The 12,936-nt window shown below is 42.5% G+C and overlaps 2 protein-coding genes across 2 annotated transcripts in view; both read left to right on the forward strand.

Annotated features, from left to right (window-relative positions):
- Positions 1 to 8,267, forward strand: part of LOC142587966 (uncharacterized) — a 136,703-nt gene extending 128,436 nt beyond the window's left edge. Inside the window, exons 12-14 of the mRNA XM_075699402.1 lie at positions 6,499 to 6,564; positions 7,780 to 7,981; positions 8,233 to 8,267. Coding sequence (XP_075555517.1) covers positions 6,499 to 6,564; positions 7,780 to 7,981; positions 8,233 to 8,267 — 303 coding nt within the window. The remainder of the gene's footprint in view (positions 1 to 6,498; positions 6,565 to 7,779; positions 7,982 to 8,232) is intronic.
- A 1,658-nt stretch (positions 8,268 to 9,925) lies between these two features.
- LOC142588037 (serine/threonine-protein kinase 31-like) overlaps positions 9,926 to 12,936 on the forward strand; it is a 139,003-nt gene continuing 135,992 nt past the window's right edge. The window contains exons 1-3 of the mRNA XM_075699509.1: positions 9,926 to 9,969; positions 10,452 to 10,596; positions 11,360 to 11,488. Coding sequence (XP_075555624.1) covers positions 9,926 to 9,969; positions 10,452 to 10,596; positions 11,360 to 11,488 — 318 coding nt within the window. The remainder of the gene's footprint in view (positions 9,970 to 10,451; positions 10,597 to 11,359; positions 11,489 to 12,936) is intronic.

Consider the following 12,936-nt stretch of genomic DNA (forward strand, 5'->3'; position numbering starts at 1 on the left):
GGATTGGACTATGGTGCCGTCGTATATAACTCTGCTGCTCCGAGCCCACTAAAGATTCTAGGTCCTGTGCACCAGCTAGGTATCCGCGTAGCGACTGGCACTTTCAGGACAAGCCCTATTAAAAGCTTATACGCGGAATCAAATTAATGGTCACTTCATCTACGGAGAACTTGCACCAGCCTTACATACTTCCTGAAAATACACTCCAATCATCAACATCCACGTTTTAACGCTGTTAACGATAGGACGTGTACTACACTTTTCCATAACCGTCTCTCTATAAGACAGCCTTTCTCGCTTCGTGTGAGGGAGCTTAGTGATAAGATGCATGTCCCACTCCTCGAGCTTCGCCTAGTGCATCCAACCAAGCTGTTATCACTTTGGGAGTGGCAGGTGATAGAATGTGACATATCCTTTTTAGAAGTAACAAAACACGCACCAGAGATCGAAATCCGAATGCATTTCCTAGAACTCCAGCACAAGCACTCCTGCGCAGAGTTCTACACAGACGCTTCGAAATCAAATGCCGGGGTGTCCTATGCTACCGTCGGCCCATCCTTCTCAGAATCCGATCTACTGCATCCGGAAACAAATATCTTTACGGCCGAGGCCTACACATTACTGTCTGGTGTGAAGCATATAAGAAAATAAAAACTTCAAAAATCAGCTATACATACAGACTCCCTATGCGTCGTGAAGGCCTTGATGTCACTCTATACACACAAAGATCCAGTACTTAGTGAACTCTATTCAGTCTTGTGTAAAGCGTACATATCTAACCAGCATATCATTATATGCTAGGTGCCTGGCGATAGGAGCATCGAGGGTAACGTTCTCATGGATGAGACGGCCACGTCAATCGCATCGCAAGCTGTTAACCCTACTGCTGAGGTGCCTGTCACAGATCTGAAGCCTTTCCTACGAAAGAAACTGCCAAACCACTGACAACGCATGTGGGACGCAGAAACAAATAGCTCCACCTGATAAAGCCACAGTTAGGATTCTGGCCCTCTACTATAAAATCTCACCAAACAGATGTCCTATTCTGTCGTCTCAGAATAGGACACAGATTTGGCACCCATCATTTTCTACTCACCAGAAGTGAGCCTCCAACCTGTGGTAGATGCGGGGAGAGGCTGACCGTACTCCATGTCCTCCTGGAGTGTCGGGAAGCCAAATTTGAGAGATACATTTTTCCTTAGCATACCAGCAGCTCATTCCTCTTCATCCTGCAATTTTCCTCGGTCCAGAACCGGTTTTTAATACAGACACAGTCCTAGGTTTCCTCAGAGATGTGGTTTTACAAGGTATTAGTCCCATACATTCGTAGCGCTTCCTCTCTTTAGAGGATGCCGCTGGGATAGTCGTACTGTAGAGCACATGCCTCCAGGCGCTTGTGTTTCTAGGGCTCTGGTGAGGCAGTTGTGCTGTAGCTAATTTTTGTATCTTAGATGTTCTGTATATCATATCATTTTTCCGCAATGCAGTGTAAGGCTCATAGTACTCATCATTAGTCATTGCCATAATCTTATTGCTCATAGATTTTGTGCACTTTACAGCGACGATATTTTTAGGCCCTTTTACAGCCACGTCACATCAACTTCACAGAACTCATCATTCCACTGCGAAATCATTAACACTGTCTTGGCGATTTTTGGCCATACCGGGCCCTTGTGCCACTAAACAACACACATTCAAAAGAAAAAAAGAAAGCTACAACCAAACTTGCCTTGGCTTTATTATTTGTAGGCTTTATAGTGGTTGTGGTCAACAACAACAAAGATGTCTTTCGATTCCTCTTGTCTGCTCTCGTGGGCACGCAACAAATCGCGAGTGGCAATGATAGTAACCACCTTTACACTCATACGTTAGAAGTGTACCCTACGTATACACCGACGCTCGTAACACAGCAAAGATATTTGCCCACCCAAAGCAGAAATGTGCCGTAATAGGATAGTAGTGAAGACGCCGCAGTTTTCACAGCATACTTGCCATGTGTTTCAATGTCACTGGCAGCTAAGCTCAAAGTGGTCATGCCTGTCATTCCCGCAAACTTGCTGATAGTAATATTATTCATTACTTATACGGAAGAAACTGTTTCGATGCACGTAATGTACTCACGAGAAGAAAAAAAGTCCCGTTCGGCGCATTGGCTTGCTCCGCTGGCCGCAATTTTTATTTTGGTGTCCCGCACTGTTACAGCGGCAGCTGCTGGTTGACCTGTTGTCATCTCGCAGCAAATGCGGGATAGAAATTTTTTTTTTTTCACTGGAAATTTAACTTGCGTAATAATTGCACCTCTGAATTTGCAGCAATTTTTTTGACAAATAAGTGTGATCATTATCCGAGTAGATACGGTAGGTCCTACTTTTATTGTGTAGAATTAAGGTAGCTGTGGAATCTCAATAGATATTTTCCAAGGTATTACGTAAGCGGTGTGTACTCCTTGCTTGCGTAATGCCTTTATGAGTGCTTATGATTTCTCGATAACCTGGTTAATGACGTGCATGTGATCCATTGTAGAGTATCCCTTCCTGAAGCCAGCCTGGTCCCTTGGTTGACTGAAGTCCAGTGTTGGCCATATTCTAATGGAGAATATTTTGGTGAATATTTTATATAATACTGGGAGGAAGCTAATGGGCCTATAATTTTTCAATTCTTTAACGTCTCTCTTTTTGTGGAATAGTATAATGCTTGCATTCTTCCAGTTTTCTTGGACCCTTGCAGTCGATAGACGCCTTGTATAAAGAGCCGCCTGTTTTCCAAGCATTATGTCTTCTTCATTTTTGATTAAATCGACTGTTATTCTATCTTCTCCTGCCGCTCCTCCTCGTTTCATGTCTTGTGAGGCCCTTTTCCCCTCATCGCATGTTATAAGCGGAGTTTCTGTATCCTGTTCATTACTGTTTCGAATGGAGGTATCCTGACTCCACTGAGAGTCAGTATAGAATTCTTCTGCTGCTTTTGCTATACCTTCGAGATTGCTGATGATGTTACCCTGCTTATCTTTCAGTGCATGCATCTTGGTTTGTCCTATGCCAAGTTTCCTTCTCACTGATTTCAGGCTGCGTCCGTTTTTCACGGCTTGTTCAGTCTTTCTCACGTTATAGTTTCGAATATCACTTATTTTGGCCTTGTTGATTAGTTTTGACAATTTCGTGAATTCTGTCTTATCTCTTGAGTTGGTCATTTTCATTCTTTGTCATTTTTTTATTAGGTCCTTTGTTACTTGGGAGAGCTTGCCTGCTGGTTGCCTTGGTGCTTTGCCTCCCACTTCAGTTCCTGCCTCTGAAGTCAACCTCGTTACGGTTTCATTCATTACCTCTATGTCATTATCATCTCTCTGTTCTAAGGCTGCAAATTTGTTTGCAAGTACCAGCCTAAATTTTTCTGCGTTTACCCTTACTGCCTCTCAGTTAACCTGTTTCTTCTTGACCAATTTTACTCTTTCTCTCTTCAAATTGAGGCGAATCCTAGCCCTCACTAACCTATGATCACTGCACTTTACCCTACCCATACTGGGATCAGCAGAAAGTATGAAGTCTATTTCATTCCTTGTTTCATCATTTGCACTTTTCCAGGTCCAGTTTCTGTTGCTACGCTTCATGAAAAAGGTGTTCATTATTCTCAGCTTATTCCTTTCTGCGAATTCTACCAGCATCTATCCTCTAGCGTTCCTAGAATCGACGCCGTGGTTACCAATTGCTTATTCCCTAGGCTGCCTTTTCCCCGCTTTTGCATAGAAGTCGCCCATTACTAGAGTATGCTGAGTTTGCACTTTTCGCATTTCTAGTTTAACATCTTCATAAAACTGATCTACTTCATCATCATCGTGACTGGACGTTGGAGCATAGGCTTGTACTACCTTTAATCCACACCTCTTATTAAGTTTGATTACGACTATGCTACCCTCTCATTAATACTGTAGAATTTGTCAATGTTGCCCTCTATGTCCTTATGGATTAGGAATCCTACCCCGTATTGCTTCTTATCAGGGAGACCTCTGTAGCAGAGGACATGGACGTTATTCAGAAATGTATAAGCGTCACCAGTTCTTCTCATCTCACTAAGGCCGATGATATCCCGAACAATGTCTGATAGTTCCCCTCAAAAATTCCTGCTAAGCTAGCCTCACTCGACAGAGTTCGGCTGTTAAAGGTTGACAGGGTCATTTTCCATTGGCTTCAGTTTTCAGATAAGCTTCAAATAGAGGTAATTTATATTTTGAATGAGCAATAGGTCGAACTATTCCGTGATCCCCTTTGAGTTCTATATTGGCCCCGAGCTCCGCCACTGGAAAAGCTGGCGCCACCGTCGACGTTACGTGGTATTAGGGATCACGTGGACATAGCGGCCGTGTCGGCTGCTTCGGGAGCGCTAAAGCGAGCTGAAAACGAGAGTTTAAATTCCCTCGTACGCTGCGGTTCTCATTTAGAGTTGAGATTTTCCCGCTTCGAGTGTCTCCTTTACAACGCTTGAAAGCACCACAATAGGTAGTGGCTGCCTTTGAAGGCACACAACATGGTAGGCTACTGCTCGGTGCCGCAGTGCCGGACGTACGCAACGGAGCCTGTTGTCAGCCTTATTCACACATAGCCGCAGGACATGAAGCTGTGTGAAGCTTGGCGAAAGCTTCACACAGCTTCACAAAGCTTGGCGAAACATAAAACCGGCAAGCAATCATTGGCTACAACTCGGGTATGCAACAAGCACAGACACGAGGAAGATTTCTTCTACGGCACCGGGTCTGCGATGTCCTGAAAACGCGCACTGAGACGCTCGCCCGAGTCCGCTGCCCGACTAATGTCATGACAGTTCGGTCTATGAACTTGTCGATGCTATAGATACTGGCAAGTTCAGTGGAGTGGAAAGGCAGCGGTAAGAATCACATTTAAAAAAAGCATGGCATATGGTCATGTTTGTGTTATGAATTAATGCACTGGTTTACAAAAAAGAAGCAGCGGAAAATCGCCCGCTGAGAACACCGATAAACATACAGTGCGGCACAGCTTGAGAAATAATATTGAAACGTCCAAGAATTTAGAAGAAAAAAGAAAGATTGAATCGTCGCGACGGCACATCACAGTCCCCGTAGGCGTCAAAGTCTCTACAATAAAATTATTTTTAACAGCTCTGATAGCGCCCGCGCAACTATGGTTGCTTGTATACTGTCAAATGCTCATATTCTGCGGCCTAAAGCTCATGGCATGGTGCGAAAACGCAAACCGGCGAAAGCGAAACAGTGCGGGGACAAGCATGCAGACGCGCAGTCGGTCGCTGCGAATCTGTGCGATCGCTGAATTGAGGCTTCATTCTGTTACACTCCATTCAGTTATACAAACACTATAAGAACATATTTCACATAGTTTGCTCTCAGCATTTACCTACCTGCGGCGACCGCGCACAGTGGCGTTCACTGTGCATATTCGGTAAAGAGATAGTGTCTGTAAACGATTCTGTGCTTTCAGTTTGCCCAAGATTATTATTTAGACAGGAAAAAACTTCTCTCGTTTCGAAAGTACATACAGAAATGTCAGGAAAAAATCACGTGTGGTCTTTTCAGTGAGCGCTGACAGCAAAACCTATGAGGAGCGCGCCGCGTGATTCCTCATACTACGCCAGCGAGGCGCTTCCGATAGATGGCGACTCCGTAACTCCTCGCCGCCAAATCCTGGATCGACTTTATATGCTTTAATGCCTTTAAATGCTTGGTGCAAGTGCACTTGTTTGACTTTCACATACAATTTTGAAGACAAAGTTCTGCTCTTCAGTGTAGAAAAATGAAGCTTCAGTTTAGTGCATGTGGGCAGGCTGAACTAATAGACAGCTAACTAGCATTATTTTATGAGACTGTGCTCTGAGATCATTTCATGGCTATCAGGTAAGAGATATTTTCTGACAATATGTTTTTGAATGTACAGAGACATTTTAAAAGCTCCCCACCCAATTATTTTTTTTTTAAATTTGTCTAAATCTTTTTATGTGTCTAATTACTCTCATTCCCACATGGAAAGGTAAGAAAGGAAATGATTATACGATGAAGCTTCATTGTTGCATTTTATTGAGCGTGAGGACAAATTAAGCTGAATACCTTTAGCTGTAACCAGCTGTGCATCCGTTGGGTTATTCCTTTAAACTAAAAGGCTCCGTAGCCCTGTTAGCCTGCCTGCATTGGAAGGTGTGTTATCTTATTTTCTTATGTTATGCCACACTTTTTGTGCTCAGAGAGGTTAGGCTTATGATCTACACAGGAAAGAAGCATTTGTTTATAGCCATTACTTAAAATATTTGGATAAATCATGCACCTGAGATTTGACACCTTGAAAACAATAATGAAAGGCAGTGTGTTTTATTACTTGTAGTGTGCACTGTGTCTTGTATGTGCAATATCTTGTTTGCATATTGGTTTGCATTGATACTGGCATTGAAATGCAATATAACTTGCTGTATCTGAATTACCTATGACCATATTGAACATTACTGTGGTATTTTGTGCAGGCTTTAGAAGAACAAATAGCTGCTAACGATTCTCTTTGCCAAGCCAAAAACAACTCTCTTTCAAAGGTGGGTCATACAGTACTCTTCTGTTGCTGTAGTGCTAATTTTTTTTCTCTATAAAAGAAAATGTAGTTGGTGAAAACTATGGTATGTTTTGAATTGGAATGGCCACCTTTGGAAATTTTTGCTTCTGTGTAACGCTAGGTTATTGCATGTGCTGTATGTAGGATCGCCAAGCCATGGTACAACATTTTGAATGATTGGAAACATGCGCCTGTATCAATGTTTGCTTCAGCTTTTAGTTCAGCCAAGCTCTGGCCAAAGTGTTGCGCATTGGCAAAGCGTATGCACTTATACCTTCTTGCATGCTTGTTCCCAGTCAGATCAGAATCTGTACACGTGTACCTCAAGATGAGCGATGAAATTGATAATGCGAAAATTGCAGCATATGCTTGAGGAATATGTGTCCACCACTCGCTAGGCTGTGTGTTATGGCAGTGTGGTAGGCATGCAAAGTTTCAGTGCCTAGTTGCCCATGGCGTTTGCTGCTAAGCACGAGGTCGGGGTTTGATTTTCTGATGCAGCGGCCACATTTCGATTGGGGTGAAATGCAAAAATGCTTGTGTAATTAGATTTAGATACAGGTTAAAGAACCAAGAACTATGGCGTACTTAATATTCACATCGTAATTTTCACACATAAACCCCCATAATTTTTCAGAGCTTTGCGGACAAGTATCTCGCGGTACTAACTCTTTCAGAGATATGAAATAGCAATCAGTTTTTGTGACAATATTGAATATAAAGTGCACATTTGCAAGTGTGAACATCTGACAAAAAGCTATGCGAGGCTAGTATACTCTTGAACCATATGGTGGCCATAGTGAAGTGAAATATCAGTTCTTGTGGAAGCCAAGAGTAGGCAGTACAGTAAAAGAAATTTTTAGAAGTCATGATAGATGTGAGCACCTATAAAATGATGCTAGGTGGGCTTCTTTCTTAAAATGTGTTTTTTCAAATATTTGGTCACTGTCGTACATGTTTCATGACCATTTGGGACTTATCTTTGGTGTCGTATATGGGCTACGGGGAGTCCAGAGGGTTGAGGTGTATACCCCAATGCCCTGCCAAATGCCTTCTGGTGCACTAGCCTTTTCCTCATGCTGCGTTCGCAACATTTTGTTTAGTCCTTTCCCCTTTGTAGTGGGGTAAATAAACGAGTGATTAATTTCTAGTCATGCTCATTGTTCACCAGCTTTATTTAGTTCTTATTTCACTGCAGTTGCCAGATATTTTCATGCTTTTGGAAAAAGTGAAGCTTCAGAGAGAACAGTTCTCAACTGACCCTGATGTCAAGGACATGGTTGAGATGGCCTTGGATATCTACGAGACCTGCCGGCAGATAAACGAGCCAAATCACAGCGTGGATCTGCAGTCGCTCGCTATCAAGCAGCTCAGGAGGCCATCCAAAAGTGCTATGATTGGTACTATACATATTTACAGTTTTTATTTTTATAAAAATTCGGTGTTTTTTTGTTCATTTCGTCAAATCCAAAAGTGCTATGATCTGCCACTACAGTGGAACCCCGCTTATATGCCTCCCCCCCCCCCCCCCCCCGATTTCGTGAATTCCTTGGTTTTACGACTGATTAGTGCAGTCTCAGCAAACTCGCCATAGAGACCGTGAACCCAGCAGACGACATGTGATAAGTACTGCCACCTTCCTCTCTGTCAGGAAAGGGAGAGCACCACTTTGCATCTGGAAAGTGACTGGTTTCTGGCTCCCTGCTAGCCTTCGTTTACCTTCTCTTACATTCGCAGCCCTCTCATTGTTCGTTTCCATCCACTTTTTCACGTCTCTCAACAACTGCTGTTTTCATTCCTTCGTTGCTGTCTCATTGTGCTTTCTCTGTCTTGGCATTTTCTCTCAGAAGTGCCTGCTCCTGTCAGTGTTTCGGCATTGTGTCAAGCCTGCTATATTCATACACTGACAAGAGTGCTTTTGGCCGCATACTTTCGACACGTCCATTGGCTAGTCTCGTGAAAGTGAAACTATCTCTGAAAGTGATCACCTAAGATACTCCCCTAGGCCGTAAGAAATCAGAAAAGCATATACAAAGGTCGAACTGATCTGCCACCAGAGGCCCGCAGATCATATCGGAAGTAAGTGTTCACACACACACAGTTCGGAGCTTTGTTTACACACAAGCATGCAAGACTTCTCACATGTCTGTCACTAAGTTTTGGTCTCGCACAGGTTATCGTATTCGACACAGCTAGGTGCCACGTCGGACAAGTACATCAGTACAATAGTTGCTGTGCTTGTGCCTATGTGAGCGAATGTGCAGACTATCCTAGACAATATTTGGAGATTTGCCTGCGCAGGTAACAACGTCGTAGGTGACTTTTTTGCAGACATAGCTGAGCTTGAAAGACGGCTCTTGCTGCGTGGCTCAAAAGAGGTTATAAGATATTGACCGATTTTTAAAAAGTCTGTAAATCAGCAAACACTGTTTCAGAATGCTGGAAGGTGCAGATCGCAATACACGCTATGCTACATCTCTCCTATAAAGCTTGATTGGCACCTGCAATGCAGTATCCGTTTTGCATTTAATATTAGTATTATTTATTTTTTTGCCGGTTTTGGTTTACAAGTCCTGCAGTGTATTGGCCTATGACAAATTGAAGCTCCTCACAACTGCTTCATGTGACACCACATATTCTTGAGAGAATTCTTGTTTTTCGGATTATACAACATTTTTGTGTGATCCTGAGAGCGTCATGTAGTCAGAGTTCCACTGTTGTATATTTTTAGTTCTAATTTTGAAATAATTTTTTTATTCATTTTGTCCATAATATATTTTAACTTCTTTTCGTGATTGTTTGCATGAAGGTTTTTCTGTTTCTTGGTATACTGTATTATTTCTGTCTAGGTCTCTAAAATAGAGACTGCAGCTTTCATTTTCGTTTATTGGTGTAAAATGTTCTAAGAAATGCAGTGAAACATTGCCTTCATGGGATGTGCTTGTGCATCATATAGGGTTTGTTCGTAAAGTAGTGGGACTGCCTGCTGTGTGGTGCTGCAGACGCCAGTAGCATACTCCCCGGGGGGGGGGGGGTTGTGGCGGTGGTTCTAAGTGAAGTAACGCACCAGGCGGTAGTGGAATCTGAGCTCTGATGTAGTTAAGATCTGAAGTGATGCAAAAGCTGTTTTCGTGTTTTTGTCATGGCGGAAAACGTTAAAAAAATGTCAACGGCTGGAGCAGCGGTATGCGAATAAATTTTGCTTTTACCTGGGCAAAACCACTTTCAAAACGCTTGCCTTCGTTAAGGAGGCTTACAAAGACGACGCCCTGTCAAGGGCCCTGGTTAACGGTGGCTCAGTGTGTTCAAGAACGGACAGGAGACTGTTGAAGGCATGGATTAATATGGACACCCTTCAGCGAGGGGCTTGGATGAAGATGTCGCCAAAGTAAAAACTCTCCTGGAGTCAGACCGTCTTTTGAGTATCAAATTAATCACAGAAGACCTCATCATGTGCAAAACGGCGGTTCACAAAATTATTTCTGAAAATTTTAAGATATGGAAGGTTCGTTCAAAATTAGCGTCAAAAGTGACGACTGATGTATAAAAACGACGACGAGTTGACGTTTCTCGTGAGATGCTGTTTTAATTAGAAAGTGAATAAGACATTTTAAACGGCGTAAGAACAGGTGACGACTCATTGGTGTTTCAATCAACCTTGAAAGCAAGCGCCAAAGTTTGGAGTGGCACACCACGAGCTTTCTGCGCCCCAAAAAAGCAAGAACGTTGAAGTTCAAGTTAAAGACAATGTTCAATGTTGTTGTTTTTTTTTCTTTTCGACAAGCATTGGGGGCTCCACAAAGAATTTCTGCCTTCGGGACGAACTGTCAACGCCATGTTCTAGAAAGAAATCCTTGAGTGCTTTCACAGAGCTGTCAAGCAGAAACGACTGGAGATTGTCGATCGCTGGAAGCTCCACCACAACAACGATCCAGCCCACACTGCCTTTGTTGTGACCGCCTACCTGGCCTGGATAGGGGTGGCAAGCTTGTTGCAGATACCGTACAGCCCCGATGTGAGCCCTGCAGACTTTTTTCTGTTGCCAAAGCTCAAGAGAAGCCTTAGAGCTCACCATTTCGATGATGTTCTCATTATCCAATGGGCTGTCACAGTCTCTTAAAGAGGTTATGGTTGCTGACTTCGATAGAGCCTTTGCAGCATGGGAACTACATTGGCAGTGATGTATCAATGCTCAAGGAGACTGTTTTGAAGAATTATAATATGTACCGATCAGATCGGTAAATTCTTTTTACCAGACCCATTTTGATTACCTTACGGACAAACCCTGTATGTATATACCACCCAAGTAAATTTGAAAATGTTGTAACAAGATTTGCAAAGTTATGGTGTGATGGTTGCATCGAAAAGCATAAGTTGGCAAAATAAAACTCACTGAGATTCTAAAAAAATATATTTTTTGTTTAAGGCTCACTCGAACTCGGAACTTTCTAGCTTATTGTTGCAGTTGGGCAGGTGACATTTTTCTCTTTATGGCAAAGAATGTTCTTGACAAATGGATTATGGGGCAGAATACTGAGACTGTCTTCCTGCAGTCAATAGTGGAAAAGAAAGCTGTACTTTCAAAAATGTAATTTAGGTTGCGGTGAGATTATATTATTTAGCGCAGGTAAAGTTAATTTACTTTGATGGAATGCAGTCGTAGTCATGTAAGCATCTGGTGTACACTTTAGTCACACACACACAAAATTTGTTTTACTGTGTGTAAAATTGATCATAATGTGTGACATAATCAGTGCTACTTTTACTTTATGTTGCAGGACCACTTGCCAGCACTGAGAGCTGAGCGCGATGCTGCCTCTGAGGAACTTCGGCAGCAGTTGCAAGCCCACAAAGAGATAGTAAAAGATGCTGACCAGGCGAATAGTCGCAATCTTCTGCATATCAAAGTGAGCTGTTAGTGCGAGTACTTTGTGTTGGCTTTCAATGTGTGTCATTTGCCAATTGTATTGGTCAATTTTTTAAACTGCGTATGCTTGACACCATTATGTTGTGCAGCGTGCAGGTCATAAATATGCTGTGTAGAAAAGGAAAGTAGCATTTTATAAATATTATCTTTAAACAAGAGGATAGTTGCTTTTTATTACTTTCTCTCTTTCTGATGGAATGGTGTTGAAAATATTTTTTTACATGGATGTATATCAGGGGTTCTGGCGACCTAGGGCTTATGGGAACGGCATTTTAGGATTCCGCAAGTGGCCAAAATCCTGGGAAGGCAGGTGGGGTTCTCCAAGGTAAGGAAGTTTGGGACCCTTTGATGTAGGTAATCAAAGTGCGACATAACAACTCCAAAGAAATATGTTAGGGAAGAGAAACCAAGGGAAAGCCATAGGACAAAGTGAGAGGAATCCGTCGTGGTTGCTTAGTGGCTGTGGTGTTTGGCTGCTGAGCACGAGGTCGCGGGATTGAATTGCGGCCACGCTGGCCGCATTTACATGGGGGCGAAATGCGAAAGCACCCATGTACTTAATAGAGTTAGGTGCACGTTAAAGAACCCCAGGTGGTGCAAATTTCCGGAGTTCCCCACTACGGCTTGCCTCGTTATCAGATCATGGTTTTGGCACAAAAAAACCTCATAATTTAGTTTTTAACAAAATGAGAGAATCCAATAACACTGGATTTTAATTTGAGGTATGTGAATACCGAATAACAGTTTTCAAATCAAATCAAGAAAAATAAATGCTGAATTTTCGATCAAATATAGAATATAAAAAAAATTATCACAAAACTTAATGGTTACAAGTATTGTGCAAGAAAAGACTGCTTCATATTAGCATTGCATAACAATGTAACAGGCTATCAGTAATTTGGGTAGACAGTGATGAAGATGTGCTGTACAATTTACTGTTATTAAAAGGAACTCCAAATTAGTATTCCAGCACAGATTGCAGATCAGTTCTACTATACGAAGGCCTGGAAAATATTTTTTTTATCAATAAAATGTCTGTTGAATAGAATCGACTGCTTTTTTCCCTCTGAAGCTTAATAATTATTGACGTTATGTTCTACTGAATACCAATGAGGTTCTCAGTTTAATATTGGACTTCTGTTTTATGGCAATCTTTTATTAGAAAGTGTTGATCTTCAGTTTCCTTCCAGAATATAGAAGCGCTTTCTCATCTTTATGGCAAGGGGGTTATCTTAAGGCCAACCTGCGCGTTGGACAAAAGTGCAGACTTTGCATGACAGGACTCAATATGACTGTGCCCCATGTAGCCATCGTTGGGTCCATGCGGGCTGGACCCAACGATGGCTAACGGGCTGGACCCAACGATATCGGCGTTCAGAAATGAACACCGAGAGTAAAGAGCAGGTGCCTTTTCATGGTTCGGTTCAA

This window comes from Dermacentor variabilis, chromosome 1 (assembly GCF_050947875.1).
Source record: "Dermacentor variabilis isolate Ectoservices chromosome 1, ASM5094787v1, whole genome shotgun sequence".
Taxonomy (NCBI): domain Eukaryota; kingdom Metazoa; phylum Arthropoda; class Arachnida; order Ixodida; family Ixodidae; genus Dermacentor; species Dermacentor variabilis.